This window comes from Anser anser (assembly GCF_964211835.1).
Source record: "Anser anser genome assembly, chromosome: Z".
Lineage (NCBI taxonomy): Eukaryota > Metazoa > Chordata > Aves > Anseriformes > Anatidae > Anser > Anser anser.
In genome coordinates, this window is record NC_139723.1 from 70,252,485 (window position 1) to 70,275,735 (window position 23,251).

Below are 23,251 nucleotides of genomic sequence, written 5' to 3' on the forward strand. Positions count from 1 at the left end.
AAGTAAACTACTTCATTCTTAAGATAGCATAAAGATTTCTTCCAAAGGCAGTCTTTTAATTTGAGAAGTAAGCCAAGTTTCTGATGAATCACAGATGGCAATACTGCTATTCCAGAACAAAGGAAAGGATTTGTCTTACATAGACTGAATTCTATCTTCAGCACACACATACTGCATGGCCTCACGTATGTACTCTTCTGGTGAACTGTGTCTAGTGTGCATGAATCCTAAACCAAAACCACACATATAGTATGGCATGTAACCCATCTTTCCAAGAGATTCCCCAGGAGCTACATATTAGAGATTAGCAGCAGCAAGCAGTTGCTGCACCTCCTTTTTTTGGTGATGGATAAAACTAGTAACAGGAAAAACAAATTTCAAACCCTTGCATTATTAGAGGACACTGAATTCTTGTTTTCTTGCCAAATCTATTCACCCACCATCAATTTGTTGTTAGCAACATGCATGTAGAAACTGGAAGAGTTCCTTGTCAAACAGATCCAGCCTCTTCAGACCCTTTTCCTGCCATAGTATTTTAGGAGACCATTGTTTCTAGGACCTACTTTGATAACTGTTACTACAACATACAATGATGCTGGACCAAAAGAAGAGAAAAAAGATGAAAAAAAAGAAAAAGTACATACAGACATTAGGAAAGAGGGGCTTACCAAATTAAGAAAATCAACTGTATCTGATATACTTGATCTAGCTGTGACATGCTTAAAAGCTCTTGAATGTATGGGGTTTATCTCTAGGCTGGTAATTGAATCATAAAACCCTTGAAACACGTAGTTTTAAGACAGATGAGCCCTACTGTTCTCTAGTGTGTGACAGCAGGAAGAAAATATGATAGAAAATTAATATTATAATTTTTCATCTATTCCATATTTCAGTTTAGTGGATATAGGGCTTATCTGTATAAAATACTCTATTAGAAAAACGGTGAGAAGAAAGTTTTCAAAAAATATACAGTGTCATACTCTCAGTTGTCAAAAAACTGTTTCTCTGTTTTCAACTGGTCATCATCCCCAACTCAAATTATCATATTTAATTAAAATAAGGTTATGAAGACAGAAGGGAGCACATTCTGTTCCTGGTCAATAAACATTATCCTTACCTTGTTCAGAGCATACACATACACTTTCCCCTGCTCCTCTTTTTCAGTTCCCATATACATAGGAGCTCCAACAAGAAGAAGGTCTGTAAAAGAGTCCCTGTTGATGTCAACTGTGGTAATAACACCTCCAAAGTATGAGCCAATCTGCAGAAAAATAGAAGGTATAAATCAGATGCAGAGTCAGTAGCATGATGCAACAATTCCTACTGAGAGACCTGTTTTACAACTGTTTTACAGTTGATTACAACAATGACAAATATTACCATTATGCAGAAGTTTTCTTTGCTACCTAGAAGATCCTTCTGGTCTGCATGTTTTTGAAGCTTGTTTCTGCTTTAGCGTTCATTGTTTTATTTATTTATTTATTTAATTATTTATTTATTTAAGGCTGGTCCATCCAACTTCCAACTTTGTTGGATTTGAAAAGTACAAAAGGGGCCTCTTATCTGCTAAGGAGACTGGAACCTCTCAGGAGAGACAGCATTTGAACAGATGTGTCTTGGGGAAGTTAGTCCCAACGGTATTAAATAGAGCGAAAAATCAATGGTCATAGGCTCATGAGGGGAAAAAGGTAGGATGATAGATAAAAGTTCTTAGCTAGTACAGGCACTATCCAAAATTCCCAAGTTGCTACTGAATGAAGAAGAACAAGATTTACACAAAGAGCTAGATTCACTCATAGTTTAGGCACAAGGTGTGGGATTCATCTGACATTTATTTTACAGCTAAGCTAGACACCCTTGATTTCCTTTACACTTAACATGAAAAGCAGTCCTTTCTAGTGCTGGATGCATCTTATTCAACAGAAAGTGCTTCAGGTAGGACAAATCACTCAAACCTTAAAATGCCTTCTTTCCTTCATTGACTCTAAAAGCGTCCAAGATTGATTAGCTGAGCTGCAAACACCAGCTACCGAAGATAAATATTAGGTAACCTGAGTTGTTCTGAACGAAGCTTGTACTGCAGCCTGAAGAGAGTGGAGTAGAAAGGTCTTTCAACTTGTTTGTGCATTGTATTTTACTACCGTCTTTTATTATGTAGTTACATGATATTTTTTTTTCCTGCAGGAGCAGCTGCTACTGAATGTAATGAGCAGCTGTTCAATATTTTATGGTATCCCAGATGATGCTCACTCACAGAACCCTGCTTATCACATCTGTTTCTTGCCAATAGTGTACCCTTTCCATGCAGCAGACAGAAAATTGACAGTGCAGAGATGGCTACAACCACTCCGACATCTGCGAAGACTTACCCCAAACAGAGAAGATTTCCAATGTTCTCTAACTACTATGTCTACTTTCTATTACATATTACACCACAGCATTCACCTAATCTTTAGTTCTGATCTTGTAACCTTTCTGATTACAACTTACAGTTTTGCTTTTTTGATACAGAGTTTTGTCATTTACATCATTTCTATGTCTCATGCCATATTCCTCTCACATGTAAATCATGAATGCATACTTACTTGTTCTCCTTTTAACCTCTGAAGTACTTGCACCTCTTTTCCCTCCATTTTATAAATGATAACTTGGCCAGTGTGATTGTATCGTGGCTGTCCTGTTATATACAGCACACCTCCAGGTGTCAATGCTGAATTCACAGTATAGCCTAGGAAGCAGAAAGAATTCAAGATGCAGTAAATACAGAATGCATCAGGAATAATTGCTGTGATTCAGAACCTTTTTAAGGCGGGGTTCTGCAAATAGATGTTTACGCTTAATTCTGCTAGAGAACAATAGCAGAGTCAAATAAAAGGGCTGGATGTGTATTTGGCTACAGGTTCAGAGTCATGAGCATCAGTGTGTCATTAAACCTGGTGAGGCTGGTGAGGCTGGTGATTCTAAACTTCTGCAGAATTTTTTATAACGTTTGCTTTTCTATTCTTACATAGTGTAAGAGAATGATGGCACAGATTAAATAACAGGTGAATAGCTGGTTGAAAAGAACAGTTGTCACTGGCTCACTGCCAAACTGATGGTGTCCAGGTGTGATTCTGGAGGCATTTTGAACCTAGCTCTGTTTAATATTAACAACAATAAAACAACTTAAGCGGAAAAAGACTTATAAAATTTGCAGATAAATAAAAATTGCAGCAGGGTTGCAAGTATGGTGGAGAACAGTGTCTAAATTTGAAGTGACTAAATTGGACATATAAAAAAATAGTCTGTAAAGAAGGGAAAAATGTACTTAGGGAAAAAGATTAAATGATTCTAGTGTTGACTCCTCATCATTGAGATGTGTGTTACATGAGAGGAGGTAACAGAGAGCAAGCAGAGATAGGAATGAGCAAGGCCATTGAGATGGTTTTTGGTTGAAAAGGCTCAGAGGAAAAGAAGAGCTTGCCAATATGTAAAACATTATATAAAAAGGATGGCGGTAAACTCTTGTTCTTGTCCACCAAGTGAAAGAAGATAGCTTAATTTTAAGCAAAGAAGATTTAGATTGGATATTGTATCAAACTTTTTAAGTATGAAGGCAGAGAAAAATTTGAAAATGGTGCTAGGGGAATCTTTGAAATCTCTGAACAGATTAGACATCTCTACCGGAAAAAGTCTAGATATGCTTAGGGCTGCAACTGTTTGGACTATTTTTTTGATGGTAGAAGTAGTGTTTTTTTTTTAAAGAAAAACAACAAAATCATACAAAAGACACATCCATAAATTATAAATTCTCCCAGGCTCCTAGAATATAAGGAAATACTCTGTAAGAGAATCTTTGTGAATGAGGTTTTAGAGAGCACTTGTAGCATTTATCAAGAAATGTTACAAAATGGGCTAATTCTCTTACCTAGATAGGCTGCAAGAGGTTCATTTTTTTCTGAAAATCTGTCACGAAAAGTGTCATTAGTTGGTATTGAAATACCACTGTCCTTCACCATGAGCACTGTACCATTCCAGTCATATGCTCCGACTGCCCCAAGCATGATCCAGTCCTTGTGCAGAGAAAAACAAAAGCCTTTTCTTTATGTGGATCATCTTCAGACATTCATTGATCGTGATGCCCACATTTAGATAATGCTTTCTGTATACTTACAAGATTCAGCCCTGCTTTTCTTACTAGATTATGGGCCCCACACAATCTCAGTATTTGTTAAAAATGCAAAATTTGAGAAAACAAAACAAAACAAAACAAAACAAAATCAGGAGCTGTTCAGGAAAAGTATCTATTAATTGGACCACCAATGAATAGCCCACCAAGACACACAGCACAGAGAGATAAAAGAGATTTAGCAGAGGTAATCAGAGAATACCATACCTAAATAGAGTCCACAGATAAACTTTCAGAAAGTTAAACCATTCTGTGTTGAACCTGTGACTATCTGAAAAGTGCTTTTTGTCAATGACAAATGCTTTGCTGACCTTTCTTGCCTGAAGGGATGAATGTAGTCTTCTGGATAAAAGAGACACCAGATGCCCTGAGTCTGTAAAGGTAGCAAGGTCTGAGGACCATCTTCTGAAGTGAGGTTCTGATGACAATAGGTCAGTTCTTTGGTAACTTCAAGCATATGCTCTACCAAATAGATAACCTTATAAATCTTTCTTGGGTTGACTAACACCTGTTTCTAAGGTATAGTACATCATCTGAAGTATAGTATACGATTTTACAGTGCAGAGAGTGAAAATGGATGGAGAGTATTTCTGCAAAAAAAGTATTTATGTTAAATTTCACTGAAGGTCATTTATGATTTGTTTTACCAGTGATATGCTGAGCCATACGCAGCCATACTGGAAGTTTTCCTATGCATGTCAGTTTGTCTTGTACTGCTCAGAGTCTGCCTAGTTCAGTTACTTTCCTATTGTGGTCTTTTCAACTGTCACTACTTTTTCACATCTTTAAAACTTAACTCTTCCCAGTTCCTTTGATCTTATGTTAAGATTCTATTTCAGTTGTGTACACTGAGCCTACCATCACAATGAGTACTTTTGATTTTCAAAAAAAAAAAAAAAGATGTAGGGAGTCATTTTCTGCTAATAAATATTCCCAGGGTTTTTTGCAACCCAGTCTAATAAGAGTTTACCCCCTGAGAATTCATGTATTCAATGTATTAACAGAACTAAGAATATGCTGTGTTACTGTTAATGGAGATATCCATTACAGAAATAAAATATATGTATGTACAGGGTAAAACCACCACAATCCCTTACATTTATATCTTCTTGTCTACATTTCACCAATGCAATACAAAAACAATTTATATATTAGTATTTATAGAGAACAGTTTTATAGTTAACATATTATAGAATATTTCTCTGATAGAAAAATGCTATGGGAGTGTTAAATTTATAGTTCATGTGAAGACGGTACTTATTCTCTTATGCATTCATTGTATATAATCATTCTTTAAGTACATTTTACAAAAAGCTAGATTACAGGAAACTCCAATATATCTATCAGCAAACAAGTAACAGGACTGTACAATGAATTCTAAATACTTGTTCCAAATTCATGCCATCAGCAAAAGAAGTCTACTTTGCAAAAGTTATTTCTATTTTCAAACAGCTTGTTTACCTGAGAATAATGAGCACTGAAACCAGCTTGAGACATTTCCATTTCAAATGAGGCTGCTTGCTGGTCTTTTGTTGCTATTAAACAGAAAAAAAAAAAAAGAGAGAAAAAAAAGTTTTAAAATAAATGAGTTTTAATTTGAAAAAATCTGAATACTGTAATGAAAATGCTTACGTGATGGTAAAGGATAACACCATTAATATATCTTGCCATAGATTTTGATAATAAATATAGAAATTAAGATCTGTGTTAAATATTACCATTAAGTAGGAGAAAACGTTTCCATTTTAAGATCACGTCTCAGAACTTTTCCAAGAAATATTTCTGGGCTAAAACTGACCAGATTTGACCTCAGGCTGATGGTAAATATGTTTGGAATGTTTGATTAATATGGTTAAGCCATTTTCCACTTGAGCTAAGTGAACAATAAAACACCATCCATGTAGCCCTGGCCTTGTATTCAAGCAACTAAAAATTTGTAGGCAGCTGGTAGAACTTTAAATGAAAAACACTTGATGTTTGTATGAACCTTTGTTAAAAACAACATAGGAAAATCTCAGCCATCCAAGCTTCGTAAGCCTCAGGGAACTGTATTGGGAACTGTAATCCTTCCCAGAAAGTTACATGAAAATCTCTGTTTTTCTTAAATGTCTGAATAAAAAAGGTATCAGGTGATTTAGTACTACTGTCAGTATCTTTTTCAGGTAGTCATATACTACTTATTAAATTCTGGTGGGCCTTCATAAGATTGCTGTGGTCTCAGTTACATGGGAAATATCCAAGAAAAGTCTGACTTCTCCTCTACTTCAAAGCAATACTCAGTGACTATTTTGCCACTGTAAGCACCACAGATCAGGTAACTATATTCTGCATATTGATTCCTCCGTGAGAGCATCACATGGTAACAGGCAGCAGATGGGATCTATGAAATCTGTTCTGAGACTTCCACAGGAAGAGTACACAATTTTCCACCAGATGAGTGCAGAGGCAAATCTCAAACAATGTGACTGAAACTGAGGCAAGCCATGGCTACATGAATTTCTGGCATCAGGACTACTAAACAATACTGAATTTCTGCTACTTGGCAACTAAACCACTGAGGTTGTTCACTTGGACATGATGCCTGTGCTAATCGTTGCGATTTATGACCAGCCGTGGGAAGCAGACATGATCTCAAACACAAAATGTTTGACACACAAACATAGGCCATCATGTTTCACAAGATGTAGCTGCTTTGCTATGTCTGAAAAAATATGGTTCCTTTTAAGCATAAAACTCTTAAGTTGCCCATTTGCTGATAAACAATATTTTTCAGTGGCAGCATTAATCATGCAATAAAAGATGCTCCTTAATGAGCTGAGAAAGGCAGGACTCTCACAGTTTCAGGCAGAGTACAATGCCAGTATTGTCAGTATGTGCAGTTCTGAATGCTGCTTAGATAATGGCCCCCAGTCTAACTTTCCATTAAGTTTCAAACTGCCAAGCATCCTACAAAAGATATTTTGTGAAAAAACATTTGTGCCTGCCTACAGATTGGATGAAACATAAAAATGCTGTTAAATCCAGAAGTCCATGCCATGAGACACAGAAGCATATGAAAAAGATTATGTGTAAAAATCAACTGGCTGTCAAGTGTGGGTTTTTGTTGGATTTCATTTTTCAACTCTCAATTTTCCTTTGCATTTTTTTAAGACAAAAACCAAAAAGAAAACAAGAAATCTAGAGGGTGAAAAAAAATAAAATGTACTATTATAATAGTAGGAGACTTAAAACACATTCAGATACAGAATTGCAAGAATCAAGTTTCCTGTGATCTCCATGTTATGTACAGAAATTTTGTACAGAAATTATAGAAACATTGTATGGGGTTAATTTAACTTTCAATAATGCACAAATCCAATAAACTAGTTTGTCACAAGAAAGCTGTGTGGGACAGGAAACCATGGCTAAAGAATCAACAGAAATGGACTTATTCACCATCCTCTAGCTCTAGGGACTTTAACTTCCCAGACATATTCTGGAAATACAGTACAGCCCAGAGGAGGCAGTCTAGGAGGTTCCTGGAGTGCATGGAAGACAGCTTCCTGACTCAGCTGGTTAGTGAGCCTACCGGAGGGGGTGCCCTGCTAGACCTGCTGTACACAAACAGAGAAGGACTGGTGGGAGATGTGGTGGTAGGGAGCTGTCTTGGGCAGAGTGACCATGAAATTGTAGAGTTCTCTATTCTTGGTGAAGTCAGGAGGGGGTCAGTAAAACTGTTACCTTGGACTTCTGGAACGCAGACTTTGAACTGTTCAGGACACTGGTAGGGAGGGTCCCTTGGGAGTCAGTTCTGAAGGGCAGAGGGGTCCAAAAAGGCTGGAGCTCCTCAAGAAGGAAGTCTTAAAGGTGCAGGAGCAGGCTGTCCCTGTGCGCCATAAGATGGGCCGGCGGGGAAGAAGACCGGCATGGCTGAACAGGGAACTTTTGCTGAGTGATTGGAAGAGTTTATGACCAGTGGAAGAAGGGGCAGGTAACTTGAAGAGAGTACAAGGAACTTGCCAGTGTATGCAGAGAAGAAATCAGGAAGGCCAAAGCCCAGTACGAGCTAAACCTGGCTGCTGTGGTTAAGGATAACAAAAAATGTTTTTATAAATATATTAACGGCAAGAGGAGGGCCAAGGAGAAATCTCCATCCTTTACTGGACACACAGAGGAACGTGACTACTGAGGATAAGGAAAAGGGTGAGATTCTCAATGCCTTTTTTACATCTGTCTTTACTAGCCAGACCACTTATCCTTGGAGTACTCAGCCTCCCAACCTGGAAGTCTGGGACAGGAAGCAGAAGAACCCCCCCACACACAGTTCAGGTGGAAACAGAGACCTGCTGCTCCACCGGGACTGTCACAAGTCTATGGGGCTATATGGGATCCACCCGAGGATGCTGATGGAATTGGCTGATGTGATGGCCACTTTCCATCATCTATCAGTAGTCGTGGTCATACAAGGAGGTCCCAGATGACTAGAGACTTGCTAATGTGATGCCCATCTATAAGAAGGGTCGTAGTGAGGACCTGGGGAACTACAGGCCTGTCAGCCTGACCTTGGTGCCAGGAAAGGTGATGGAACAAGTCATCTTGAATGCAATCACGCAATGTATGAAGGACCACCAGGGAATCAGGCCCAGTCAGCACGGGTTCATGAAAAGCCATGGGTTTATGAAAGGCAAGTCCTGCCTGACCAACCTTATCTCCTTCTATGACTGTGTGCCACACCTGGTGGATGAGGGAAAGCCTGTTGATGTAGTCTACCTAGACTTCGGTAAGGCCTTTGACACGGTCTCTTGTAGTATTCTCCTGGAGAAAGTGGCAGCCCATGGTTTGGACAGGTACATGCTCTGCTGGTTTAAAAAACTGGCTGGATGGTTGGGCTGAAAGAGTGGTGAATGCAGTGAAATCCAGCTGGCAACTGGTCACCAGTGGTGTTCCCCAGGGGTTGGTGTTGGGACCCATCCTCTTTAATATCATTGTTGATGATTTGGATGAGAGAATTGAGTGCACCCTCAGTAAGTTTGCAGATGACACCAAGCTGGGGGGAAGGGTCTATCTGCTGCAGGGTAGGAAGGCCCTGCAGAGGGACCTGGACAGGATGGGTTGATGGGCAGAGGCCAGTGGGATGAGGTTCAACATGGATAAATGCTGGGTCCTGCTCTTTGGTCACAACAACCCCATGCAGCGCTACAGGCTTGGGGCAGAGTGGCTCAAAAGCTGTGCAGAGGAAAAGGAACTGGGGGTGCTGACTGATGTTTGCCTGAACATGAGCTGGCAGTGTGCCCACATGGCCAAGAAGGCCAAGCACATCCTGTCTTGTATCAGGAATAGTGTAACCAGCAGTACCAGGGAGGTGCCCTGGTCCCCTTGTGCTGTCCCCTTGTATCCTGCTCTGCTGAGGCTCCACCTCGAGTACTGTGTTCAATTTTGGGCCCCTCAGTACAAGAAGGACATTGAAGCCCTGGAGTGTGTCCAAAGAAGGGTTAAGAAGCTGCTGAAGGGCCTGGGATACAAGTCCTATGAGGAGCGGCTGAGGGAACTGGTGTTGTTTAGTCTGGAGAAGAGAAGGCTCAGGGAAGACCTTACTGCTCTCTACAACGACCTGAAAGGAAGTTGTGGGGAGCTGGGGGTCAGCCTCTTCTCACAGATAACTAGCAATAGCACTAGAGGGAATGGCCTCAAGTTGCACCAGGGGAGGTTCTAGTTGGAAATTAGGAGACATTTCTTCTCAGAAGGAGCAGTCAGGCATTGGAACGGGTTGTGCAGGGAGGTGGTGGAGTCACTGTCCCTGGGGGTGTTCAAGGAAAGGTTGGACATGGTACCTAGGGACATGGTGTAGTAGGTGATATTGGTGGTAGGGTGATGGTTGGATCAGATGATCTTGAAGGTCTTTTCCAACCTTAATGATTCTATAATTCATCAGAACAACTCAGCCTTGCTATGCTTTGCCATAAAGCTAATATCATATTCTAGTTTTCATTCTGACTTTGCTTGTGGCCAGATTATGCTATTTCTGAAGCTTCCACAGCTGTAGGAGGTCTCACATTACAGGTGTCTTATATAGAAATCTTGGCACAGACTGAAGTCCTAGTGAAGACGTGGAAACCAAGAATCCTTTTGGGTGTGGTGAAATTACCTAGCTCAACTCTCAATGCGCGGATGAACATAATATTTTGTTTGCTTGTTTTGGATATTTATATTTTGTAATAGTGTCAAGTCTATCGAAAAATAAAATTTGAAAATAAAGCAAATATATATCAAGGCACGAATATCCAAATGGTTTATGTTAAAATTTTACGTTAAATATAAATTACTCATATTCAAGAAGTAGATATTTGTTTCTGCATCTTTTGCAAGAACTTAAAGCTGAATTCAAGTAGTACTGTAGAATTTGCTGATACTTAGAAAAGGTGCAATATACCGGAAGTACCACATTATTGAAGGAATTGTGTATATCATATAAACAGGTAACACTTCTGCAATTTAATCAAACAGATTCATCATCATGTACATAACTATACGTATTTGGACATTTTATTAAGCTACTAAACTTGTTTAATTTTCAAATGTTTTGCAATTTTTTTTCTTATGATTAGAGGAATGAATTACTAGTGTCAATGGAAGGGTTAGATCCCATTGTATAAATCATTCTCCATCAGCAAAAAGTATTTAATTTCTGTTTGAACAACTGTTTTGTAATTCAAAGTGAATTCTTTCTACTGAGCAGGGACTTAGCAAAAGACCTCTTATTCTATGAATTTTAAAGTACTCAATAAACTTCAGTAAGGTAAACTTTGGTCTTTGGAGAGATTAAATACTTCTCAATAATTATTTTTTTTTATAAGTGATGAAAAAAAGTCTTCTGGAAAGAAAAATGATAAGAATATATTAAATGGAAAAGAAATAGTAGCAATCAGCTGAAGATAGTAATATCTACTCACACTAAATGATATACTAACAAAATACTTAAATGTCTGAGAAACATAACTCCAATTTAAAAAACTTTAAAATAAACTCTCATATTTGTATTAGTTTCTTGACATTTAACTCCACGTTATCTTTTGTTCCAGCTATAAACTATACTTTTCCTGCTACTTGTAAGCTGAGATGTTGAAAAAAATAAGTCCAAACAGATGGATGTTATATCTGTGTGACACTAAGCCCTTTAGTGTTGGCCAATATAATTTATAACTAATAAACTGTTTTCTGTTACAAGTACTGAGCTTGAAACAAACAGAGTTGGACGGTGTTGCCTAATTTGGATGGAAAATGTAAGCAGACATTAGGAGATGATGACTTTTCTCTGCTAAAATCTGATCATCACAAACATTTCCAAAGAAAAAATATTTCTTGCCAACTCTATACACCAAGTCTGTGATAACGTGTACAGCAAAGTAGCATGTTGCAGTTAATATATATCAAGAGAACTTAAAGGTATAGGCAGACAAACATATGACTGTGGGTTAGTTTAGGACATGCTCTTACAATACTCTTTTACATAATGGAAGGCACCTTTGCATTCACCCAGGGATAAAGTGGTAATGGTCTACAATGACCCTTCTTACTCTTCTAGGCTACTGTTCCTATCTGTTCTAACCAATCTGAACACATCTTCACATCATTATCTATATTTTTGATGTCTACTGATCTTTACAATCAGCATGAAAAAATACACGTATAATGCATTTTATGCAGCACAATACATTGCAAAGGAAGATAAAAGCAGGTGGTCTTTTGTTTGCTTCATTTTTAATGCAGGCATAAAGTAAAATTTTAAACAGTGTCATACCTTCCAGGGCAAATATTCTCTCTCCAAGTGCTTCAACAATAGTTAGAAGAGCCAATTCATCAGAGACATTGAAGAAATGCTTCTCGGTAGGCTTACTGGCAATTGATTTTATTTCCTCTACAAATTTCTCAGTACTTAAATTTCCTCTGCTGTAGCTGCCAAGAATCTAAAGAAAAAAAAAAAAAGAAAAAAAGAAAAAAGTCAAGGGTATGTTTTAAATCCTATTTTTAAAGATACCTTTGAAGTAGGTTGTCAGAAAATATTGGAAAATCATATCTACCCTTAATTGTTCTGTTAAAACCTCCCTCATATTCCTAGTCTTGACTGATTAAAAGCCATTCTTTTCCAACAAGAACAGAACAGTATGAGGGAGGGCTCAGTTTTTTCCTGAAAGTACCAACAATAGTGAACAATGCAACTGTATGGTGTAATGTCTGCTATCCTCAACTGCCCTTTTTTTCCTTTCTTCACAAAATTCTAATGATTAGTTGAAGCGGAGCTTCATTTAGAAAACAAACAAAAAGCCATCCCAAACAGAATACACAATTGCATTGACTTCTGTATAGGTACCACTAGTTCTCCTCATAACATAGCATATGAGCAATTAACGACATGCTAATTTAGGTATAGAATAGTTTTTTGTTATGTGCAAATTTGCCCTGTAAATGCACACACCACCACCACTTGCATTCAGCATCATGGTACAAGACTTCAGTCCACAGTTTTAATATTGCTGCTGTAAAAACTCAGGATGCCTTAAAATGAGGAAACACATTTTTCCAATTTCCAGACCAACGTTTATTTTTCAAGGGAAAAAAAACATTCTGCATGCTTACTTGCTTTGAGAGGGGAACCAAAACCAAATTTCCAGGTTCTAGCACTGCTGGACATGGAAGCAATTCAAATTTGGTTCTAGGCAAATATTTTACTGCTAAAAAATATTGAAGATTCAGCAAGGACTTCTTCTTTAATGCTCTTCATCTTTATGAAGGAAACCACTGAAAATGTGGTTCATTTGTGATTCAACTTCAGTTTGATAACTTTCTTTAAAGACAACATTTTTCTTTAAAATGCTTGGTTCTATACTTCATTGTATTGATACTTAAGCAAGTAGCAAGCTTTTTCATCATCTGGTAACAACACTTCTGGAAGATATTGTTTAAGGTATGAAAGGAAAATGAAAAACATACTACTTCATTCATTTCTGGAACTGGAAATTGAACTGTATTCAAAACCTGAGGGTATTGTAAGATAGGTTGATCTTGTTAGAAAACAAAGAGAGATAGGGACAGAGAAGAAACAATCCAATGTACCTTAAATATTAATAAGAAAAAGCAGATTATTCCAGTATAGAATGTACAAATACAGTAGTTTACACCAAATGCATCATTAATTTTTTCTTGTCACTCCGGATGAGCTAACCTCCATCATGTTCATACTACCATTCAGCTACTAAGTTTGCTCAACATGAAAATGACAACTTTAGTATCCCAGCACACAGAACAGCCATAATACACCATGATTCATTTATAGTTTACTCGTTTACTGCTTTTTTTTTTTTCTTTTTAAGTGGATAATGTGTCTGTAGAAATTGCTCAGATCTGAATTAGTCCACTCTGTTCACTGTTCCTCTTAACTAAAAAGATTACATTTTATACTGCCCCTCATATTCTTTCTCTCCTTTATTTTCACAAACCTCTCAAGATACATTGCTTTCTGATGTGCTTTAATATCAGAAAACATTTTTTTTCATTTTTTTTTAAAATCTATGAAATCATTATATTTTCATAAATATTCTGTGATGTGAACTTTTTAAACAGACATTTAAACAGACATTTGGAAGACGAAACGTGCCTATAAGATTTATAATATTTCCCATTACATTCCACTTACAGCAATAGCAAATCTTTGAATGTTTTCATCTTCACAACTATCAATCACTTCTTTCAATCTGTAGTTATCATGTGATTCCCCATCAGTCACAATAACCATTACTTTTTGTACTCCTCTTCGTGCACCATGAGCCTCAGTAAAAGCCTCTTCCCTAAAGGGAGCATAAAGGGTTTAGAGAAAGGCAAGGTCAGCATTTAGCACACACATAATTTCTGCAGTGTCAACCCTAAGCTAAAATACTTTACGTTAATGAGGATGTAGGAAAGGGAAATTAATATTAACCAGGAACAAATACAAAAAACAACAATTGGAACTGTGACAGAAGAAAACAATGCTGAATGGTGAAGAATTCTTTTTCTACCTAAATAAACTCCCAGCACCTTAAAACAGTTTTGTCACCTTAAAAACAAACAAACAAAATCCCATCACCAATCAACACCCTTCCCCTAAAATCCACATACTAAAAAAAATTATTTCCACTCTACAGCAGCCCTTCTAGTGGTCAAAATTCAGTTACCAGCACCTCTACACATTTACAGCAAAACTGGGTATTGCAGGTGTGTCAGAAGTCATCTGCAAATGAGTGACGGTAGGCAGGGATGACCCTTTGAATCCACAGCTGTAGGTGGGGAAAAGGACACTGAGGTTCTGGGGAGCTGCTCAGGCAGGCTGGGCATGGCTTGGTTCTGCATGCGACCAGGAAAGGAGAGGCCGAGTTAGGGTTCTGGAGAAGACGGAATGAAGCAAAGCTTCCTCTTTTTAGAGAAATACCACAGAACTCTATCTAATACTGGCCACGTGGGTAAAAGCTAAGATCCACATCTGACAATGGCCTTAAGTAGATGTGTAGGAAGACTGCAAGAACTGAGGAAGCTTTGCTGATACTTCCTGTATATACAAGCCTGCAATGGTTTGTGGTGCCCAGGGACATTCTGAACCACATGTGGTTTCTGCATATTTGGTAATCCTCAACTGGTTCTGCTTTCATGAACTTATTCAGACTCCCTCGAGCCTCTGCTTGTATCTAAGAATTGATCTAGCTTTACTTATGAAGACGTAACAATTCTATTAACTTTAAGACATGATATCAACAGAGCTTCAGTCAGATAATCAAACAGTTCACCAGGAAGATGTTGCACATTTTAATTAGATAGTTGTTTGGAAAGGGAGAATGCATTCATTTATGGAATAGTCATGCTGCCATGCCAGGGAAAGTAGTAGAACAGAGAAAAGATATGAAAGGTTTAGCAGTGCATATCATTAGTATATTTGTGTATATCAATGAGGTCCATTCTTAGGTAAACTTTTGTGCCAAACCTATCTCTGAGGAAACACTTTTCTTGAAATGGACAGCAAACTAATGGCAAATATTGCCCATTTGAGCAAGTAGTTTCTACTGTTTGCTCAGTAATGATCTGAGTAAGCGAAGAACCAGAACAACATCATATGTTTTCAGAATGTCTCTCAATGTCTTCTATTCTAATTGTATTTTGTTTTCTTATCTTTCAGATCTGATGACCTGGTCATAACCAGGTCTGATGAGCTAGGAGTGGAAATGGATAACTGCTTGCTTATTTCATATGGGAGTTTGATTTTGCATTTACTGTCTATTCTAAAAGAGTCAGATTTTATTTTTCTCTTAAAAGAAGTAATTCTAAGTAACAATACTAATACAACAGATCCAATACAGGCATCGGGGATATATTGGGAATGGTATTATTTAACATCTTTGCCGGTGACATGGACAGTGGGATCGAGTGCAACCTCAGCAAGTTTGCTGATAACACCAAGCTGTGTGGCGTGGCTGACAAACTGGAGGGAAGGGATGCCATTCAGAGGGACCTCAACAGGCTTGAGAGGTGGGCCTGTGAGAACCTCATGAAGTTCAACAAGGCCAAGTGCAAGGTTCTGCATTTGGGTTGGAGCAATCCCAAACATGAATACAGGCAGGGCAACAAATGGATTATAAACAGCCCTGCAGAGAAGGACTTGGGAGTACTGGTGGACGAAAAAGTGAATGTGAGCCAGCAGTACGCACCTGCAGCTCAGAAAGTCAACTGTATCCTGGGCTGCATCAAGAGCAGTAAGGATAGAAGGTTGAGCAAGGTGATTCACCACCACTTTATTCTCATGAGACCCCACGTGGAGCACTGTGTTCAGCTTTGGGGCCCCCAACAGAAGAAGGACATGGAGCTGTTGGAGCAAGTCCAGAGGAGGGCCACAAGGATGATCAAAGAGCTGAAGCACTTCTCCTAAAATGTCAGCCTGAGAGAGTTGGGATTGTATAGCCTAGAGAGGAAGTGTATTTCGGAAAAATTTACAGTGACCTTCCAGTACCTAAAGGAGGTCTACAAGAAAGATAGGGATGTGAATGTAGTAGTCTGACAACGGGCAATGGCTTTAAACTAAAAGAGGGCAGATTTAGATTAGATTCATGGAAGAAATTCTTCACTGTGAGGGTGATGAGGCACTTGAACAGGCTGCCCAGAGAAGTTGTCAATGTCCCATCCCCGGAAGTGTTTAAGGCCAGGTTGGATGGGGCTTTGAGCAACCTGGTCTAGTGGTAGGTGTCCCTGCCTATGGCAGGTGATCCTTAAGGTCCCTTCCAGCTCAAACCACTCTATGATTCTATGATTTTTAATTTCCCAATGCACCAGAAGCTTCAAAAACTCAGATATGAAATTTCTAGAATTGTTGATAAATGTGGACTCAAATTGCATAATAATCTTAACCTCAGAAGAAAGATGAATTAACACTAAAAAATTCTACTTTTTCCTGTTTCCTTTGAAAAACTGAATCTGCTTTACACCACTGCGTAAACAGTTCCTACCTGCTTTATGTGGGCATCAAAGACTTTAAGTCTACTTTTCTTAGGACTACAGCCTTGTTCCACATCTTTTTTATTTCCCCATTTCCTCCATTTAAGAGACAGATGCCTTTCCAGTGTGCCATGTACAACTGCTGTAGTAACTGGATGGAGTATGTTTATCCAACCTCTTCCTAAATCTCATTCATCTAGCTAAAATGATGTCAGATGTCAGTCACATCATATTTTTGATTTATAAAATCGGAACTATCACCTTAGCTGTTAATATTTGTTTCTGCCTTATCCAGGACAATATTTTGAGAACATACCTTGCCGTATCTATTCCAAGGGCTGTCATAGTTTGTGTGCCACCTCTCTGGCGTATTCTTGTGGCTGCAGCCATCACTTCTTCTGTTGTTGAGTAGGTATTCAGGTAAAATTCATGGACTACAGTCTGTCCATACTGAACAATTCCAACCTGAAACACACCATTCATAATAAATATCAACCACTGTTAAAGAAAGAGGCTGTTTCTCTTGCAGTAATGTAAATTCCCATCTGTACCTAAACCCAGGAAAAAACTGAGCACTGTCTTTCCCCCAAATATTAAATACCTATTACCTTTTGAGCAAGACTGGCTAGAAAATGGTCAATTTCTGTGAAATGTCTTGAAGTTTTTAAGTTGTTTTTATAAAAAAACTGGAGTAAGTGAAAAGCAGGTTCAACTCTTAGCTTTTCCTGATCTGAGGTAATCTGAGCTGCAGCTCTGCTCTGCTCTTGGCCAAGGCAGATCAATACCCTAACCATCAGTCATAACTTTTCAAAAAAGATTTCCTTAAAACATAAGAAACTGTGTTTCACAACTGTTATTTCTATCCAAATATAGTGCTCCTAAAACCAGTAGACTATTTACCCTAGAAACAACATTGCATTGACAAATTTAGGCTCTTGGGGCATGAGGAAGACCTAAGTACCCTTATCTTGATGAAGATAGTCGGGCAGTCCAGGACATGGCCATTCTCCAGCAGGAGGTAGGCCAGAGTAATATGTCTGACCAGTGCCTGAGGGGACAACATAAAATGACGGCTCCTGGAATGTTTGGATGATGGAGACTCAAGATGACCTCACACAGGCTATTCTTTGTGTGAAAAATCAACACATGGGATTGAAACCAAACCACAAATGCCTGAGGGAACCTGCTGCAAAAACAAAATGCAAAATGAAAAGAAGAGGAGCAATATTCTTAAATACTAATTAATTTCTCTCATTCATTTCTGTCACTTTTAATGTTTTGGCAGGTACTTGACAGCATTTACTGGGAAGAATCCACACAATGTTCCATTAGCATATTTCAATTTTATGTTACACATGGCAATTTATAGGTGTTATTTAGGATAATGCAGTGTTACATGGCATATTTATGCCTCACTCATCTATTATTAAAAGCACTCTAGCATTTAGGTTCTGAGGATCAATAAGATCTCTGGGATGTTTATGCCATCATATTATTTTAGAGGTGGCTTAGTACGTACTTTGCAATTGCTTTATAGGTGCTTTTTGAGGTACTTTCATAGCCTGTCAGATTATGCACAATGTTTGTTTGCTGGCATTCATTTAAATACATTACTTATATTTAAACCAAAAGTGTGACTTGTAGAAGAGGAGCAGATTTGGACAAATATTTGATACTAAACATGGATATCATGATCACTATGAAGAGCTAGCTACATAAGATTATGGGACAATGCCCATCTCTGGAGGTGTACAAGGCCAGGCTGGATGGGGCTTTGGGCCCCCTGGTCTGGTGGGAGGTGTCCCTGCCCATGGCAGGGGGGCTGGAAATGGAAATCTTTAAGGTCCCTTCCAACCCAAACCATTCTGGGATTCTGTGATTCTACGACAAGAAGTATAATGGTATGTGGTAGGAAAATCTACACCACTTAATTTCTATAACCTGTTGAAAATCCAATCAAATCTGGAAGAACCTATGTAGTTTAAAAGTTAGGACAAATTGCACCCTTTAACAATATTTTAATTCTCTCTCAGAGGCATGCTCTCCACCACCAAGAGCAGCCAGAGGTTGCGCCTTCTCCTGGGCAGCAGGGCATTAATTTTGGGCTGGGATTACACCATAGGCTGGGGCATGCACTGTATTACAACTCACAGCAACCTTGTGATTCCAGCTGTATCCAACACTGAAGATGAAATTTTTAACCCTTTCTCTCCAAGGCAAATATTTTGTGGCATATATCTGTGACGTATACACTCTGAGAGAACATGCTGTGATGTTCCTGTTCTGTAGAAAATACTGTTAAATTCATGATAGAGTTTTCTCTCTTCTCTCCCATTTTTTGTGGTAGCAGCGAAAAATTTATTTCTAATTATTATTATTATTTTGTTATCTGACACTTTCATACAACATAATCTGAAGAGGATGGTGCTCATCATTTAAAAAGCTTGTTGCTAACTGTTGAAAAATGACAGGTCTTCATCATGCTTGGTCTTTTGGAGCTGAAGAGGAGTGCCACAACTATTCCAGGAGCACACACAAGAAGCAAAAGCAGAGACTTTTGTATGTCAGTGAGCTTGCCTCTGTGGATTCACAGACTCCATCTTTGAGGATTTTATTGGCACCAAGGTTTGAATCAGCCATTGACTGCTGCCAGGATCAGGGTAATACGTATCTGCTCATCTTCAGCTATTCTAGAGACCCATCTTGGTGTTGTCTTTTTCCTAAAAAAGGAGTACAAGCTGAGACACTGAATTGTCTCATTTCCTATTTGAAAGGAAACACTGTCCATGATCACAGCAAGTAAACATTTTGAGCATTTCCTTCTCAGGAAGTGAATAGGAAGAACATCTGAGTCTGGAAAACTGCACTGTGTAGCATAGCTTGTAAATCAGGAAGGAAAGGGGGCATGTGGTTATCTTTTGGGATACAATTGTTCTGTGGGACCCTTCCTTAGCACTAGCTTTGAAAACATTGGTCATCATGTTCTACGTATTTCATGGCATCAGTGGTAAGCCACACCTCACAATGGGTAACAAAACTTCCTGAAACCCACAAAGCAGTATGTCCCAGTCTTCTGCTAAATCATAAATTCAAGTTCGCCTTTTAAAATTAGAATTGTATGCTATGAAGCATATAATTATATAGCCATGAAGGTATGAGATTTTGTAGCTTATAAATCTAATAGATAACTATAAATGACACAACTATGTGGTACAAATATACCATTTATGAGACAATAAACCTGTTCAAACTGCTTAACTTCAGCAAGACCCTAAGACTGGCTTACAGGTGGTGTATGTTTTGGCTTGCTTGTTCAATTTCAATCTGGAAAATGCAATAGTATTAAATAGAAAAACATAGTTTTGCTCTGCTCCAGAAAACCCAACATTTTTCCCAGCATTACGGACCATAATCTGTTGAACATCTTTGTAATTCCTAAGTTAATGTTCCCTTCCCTAGCATACCATGGATTTTATAATACACAAGGGAATAATTCTTTAATTGTCTCCAGTTCCTGTGAAAAAAGTGTTGTAAGAGAGAACAGGCAAATGGAAGATTGTTCTACTTTGGGACAAAACATTTTAGAGGGCAATTACTTACAGTTCCTTCTATTAATGAACACATCCCCTTATTTGGAAAGCATGATCTGGCTTTCCCAATCAATTATTAAATTATTCTATATGTTTAAAAAATAAAAATAAATGGAAAACCATGCAGCACACGGCAAGGATATGCTAGGATTTACACCACTGGTTTGTATAGGAAAGTAAAACCAAAACCATTTCTGATTTAAGTCATATTTAAGGTAAAAGAAAAGCAGAGATGCCTTAGGAAGCACTAATGAACAATACATTTATCATATGGATAACTTGCTAAAGATTTCAAAATCAAACCAAAGTTGAATTAATTTTTCTACATTTTGTTTGGTCTATCACACTCGCAAGGACTCAGACAGAAATTACTTTTAAAGCACTGCAAGTATCTTTCTTCATCCTGATTTTTTTTTAATACCTCTAAAACACTTTCATTCTTCTGGAGATAAAACTGATAATAACATATGACATGGGATGATTTATTAGTTCACTGATACAGCCCCTTTGGAAATATAATAAGGTACAGGCCAAACACCTATAGCTGATTATGTCATATATCATTGAAGAATACAACATCTGAAAATTTCTGAGTGCCATTACAACAGAGCTTTAAAGTTGGAATTGAGCATGTCAATGCATTCTGCTCTCTCTTTTGATACTCTTCTACCACAGAAGGTTGTTCACATATGAACAATTAAAAAGCATACTCTCATATTAAACAGACAATTATCTCTACAGAATTTAAAAGAAAACAAAACAAAACAAAGCAAAACTTTCCTTTGCAGTTGCATTAAAATGTGCAATAAGGCAGACAGAAGTATTTTCTTCCTTGTATTATTTTTTCTCATCTCATTCATCTTCCATTTCCTCTTCTCTGTTGTCACTTTCCCATACATCTTTTATCCCTAACCTCAGGATATGCAGCTTAACCATCAAAATGACATTGTTTTTCAGAGAATGGGACAAAAAGGAAGGAAGTATTTCTGAAAAATATTGTACTATACTAAACTTTGGTTATTTGCATCTGAATCTTCTGGCTTTCACTTTATATGCCAGGCAGGGGACACAGAAGAATTATTCTTCCTTCTTGCCACAACTCTAATGACCATTGTTCATGGATGGGGTAAGCAAGAGTGGAAAATAATTCTCCTAAGCCTCTAATCAAAACATGGTTTTGAACAAGTCACACCCAAGCGGCTAAGGAGCTATTCTGTAATCACCTCATTCCTTTCCCATGCAAGAGGAAAACAATCTGAAGCCAGTGAAAGTACACTGATTTCAATGCGCTCAAAAATGATGAGAAAATTAAAATGGAAAAAAAAATGGTTAAAACAGACAGAAAGTAAACAATTGTTCTTTTACTCTGTGTAGGAACGGGAGGGGGAAGAAACCTGCCTGCTCTGTTGTTTCTCCTCTTCCCGACAGCATAGGTGCAAGAAACATAAACTTTTTACTATGTGTGGCTATTCCTGGGTTCTCAGGAAGAGAGATGGGAGGAAAGGAGAGGGCTGGAATACCCCTCATGGGGAGGGAGAGGAAGGGTAACAAGTCCCAAGAAAATTCCATTTAGGTTTGCCCTCCATTTCCAGTTTTTCATTCTTTCTCTCCCTTTTCCAATTCTTATCTCCCTTTCAAATATTTCTGCTCTTTAGCAACCACATGCCAAAGTTGACATTCTTGAGTGAATAAGTATATGTGTGAGAAGAAGAAGCGTAGTTATGCTAAATAATTGAAAGAACAAATTTTGTAGGTGGAGATGGCTGGCTGTTGGAGTGCAGGCAAGCAAGAGGACTTTTTGTGCAGGTCAAGGTAGGAATCTAAAACCATACATAACAGAGGTGTGACAATGTAAAAAAAATTGAGAATTTCTTTGGGAGGAATACAGGTGAGGGTGCTGTATAGTTGATTGCCCTATGTACTATTCCTATGAAACCCTTTGGGCATAAGGCAGTAATGATTTCCTTGCAGACATTGCCCTGTACTGGGAAGTTCAGCTTTAAATATTTTCTCAAGGTGCCATGTATGTTTGAGTAATCACCACCATAGGGACCAGGAAGACTTTTTCCCCTTTCTATTAAATTTAACAAGGTATTTTTCCCTCTTCCACACAATATCTGGAAAAGCAGGGTGTTTAAAATAACAGGACGCAATTTTAAAGCTGACAATTTATAAGCAATAATTTTACCAGCCAGTGTTCAGTACAGCCAACAGGGAAGTTAACCCGATCAACTTGGGAAATGATGGGGATACTCTCTGCAGACAGATATATCCCTTTACAGGATATACTCACTCTCTTCCTTGTGTAGGTAGTCTGAGGAGATTTAGGCATGAGCTGAGTATTAGGAAATAACCTGAAGTAGGAAAAAAACTGTAGCATTGGCCTGCAGCACACCAAATATTATACAGGATCCTAGAAAATCCTTCATTTTGAGAGGAGGGAGAAGTGAAAGGAAGTTTCTTTTGTTGTTAACATAGCTTTCTGTGTTAAAACGTATTCATGTGTATGTGTTTGCCCTTTCCCTGTACTCTGCTCAAATTGCTATTTAAGTTCTCTGTTCAGTGGACTCTGAAACACATCAGGTCCTTAGCTGGGGTAATCTGTTGTAGTTCCATTAATTCTGATGGAACTGTGCTGATTTATAGCAGCTGGGAATTTGGCCCTCTCCATTTATTATACAGCTTTTGCCATTAATAACATGCAGCTTAACAGCCACTCATTAATTATGATTTCAAATGTTTTAAAGCTATATGCTTAGTGCCCCAAGATGCAAAATTTTGAACACTGCTCCAAAAGTCTTGTAATGGGACTCTCTCAACCATATACGTCTGTCTTAGTGGAGTGGAAATGTCCTTTGTGCACACAAGAAGTGTCTGTGGAAGGAAGGTGGGAAAGGACAATGTTCAAACTGCCTCACATGCCTACCTTTCGTCTCTTGGTCAGAAACTCAGTCTCTCCAGGTTGCCAGAACAGTGAGGGGAGGGAAAGCTGCCCTGACAGCGC

General features: G+C 38.3%; 1 protein-coding gene across 2 annotated transcripts in view; it reads right to left on the minus strand.

Annotated features, from left to right (window-relative positions):
• Positions 1 to 23,251, minus strand: part of ITGA1 (integrin subunit alpha 1) — an 80,071-nt gene that overhangs the window by 22,739 nt on the left and 34,081 nt on the right. For both annotated transcript variants that reach the window (XM_083817662.1, XM_083817661.1), the window contains exons 7-13: positions 16,974 to 17,122; positions 13,839 to 13,989; positions 11,946 to 12,111; positions 5,630 to 5,703; positions 3,908 to 4,052; positions 2,586 to 2,728; positions 1,118 to 1,261 (exon numbers count right to left, since the gene is read on the minus strand). In XM_083817662.1, the coding sequence (XP_083673788.1) occupies positions 1,118 to 1,261; positions 2,586 to 2,728; positions 3,908 to 4,052; positions 5,630 to 5,703; positions 11,946 to 12,111; positions 13,839 to 13,989; positions 16,974 to 17,122 (972 nt within the window). The remainder of the gene's footprint in view (positions 1 to 1,117; positions 1,262 to 2,585; positions 2,729 to 3,907; positions 4,053 to 5,629; positions 5,704 to 11,945; positions 12,112 to 13,838; positions 13,990 to 16,973; positions 17,123 to 23,251) is intronic.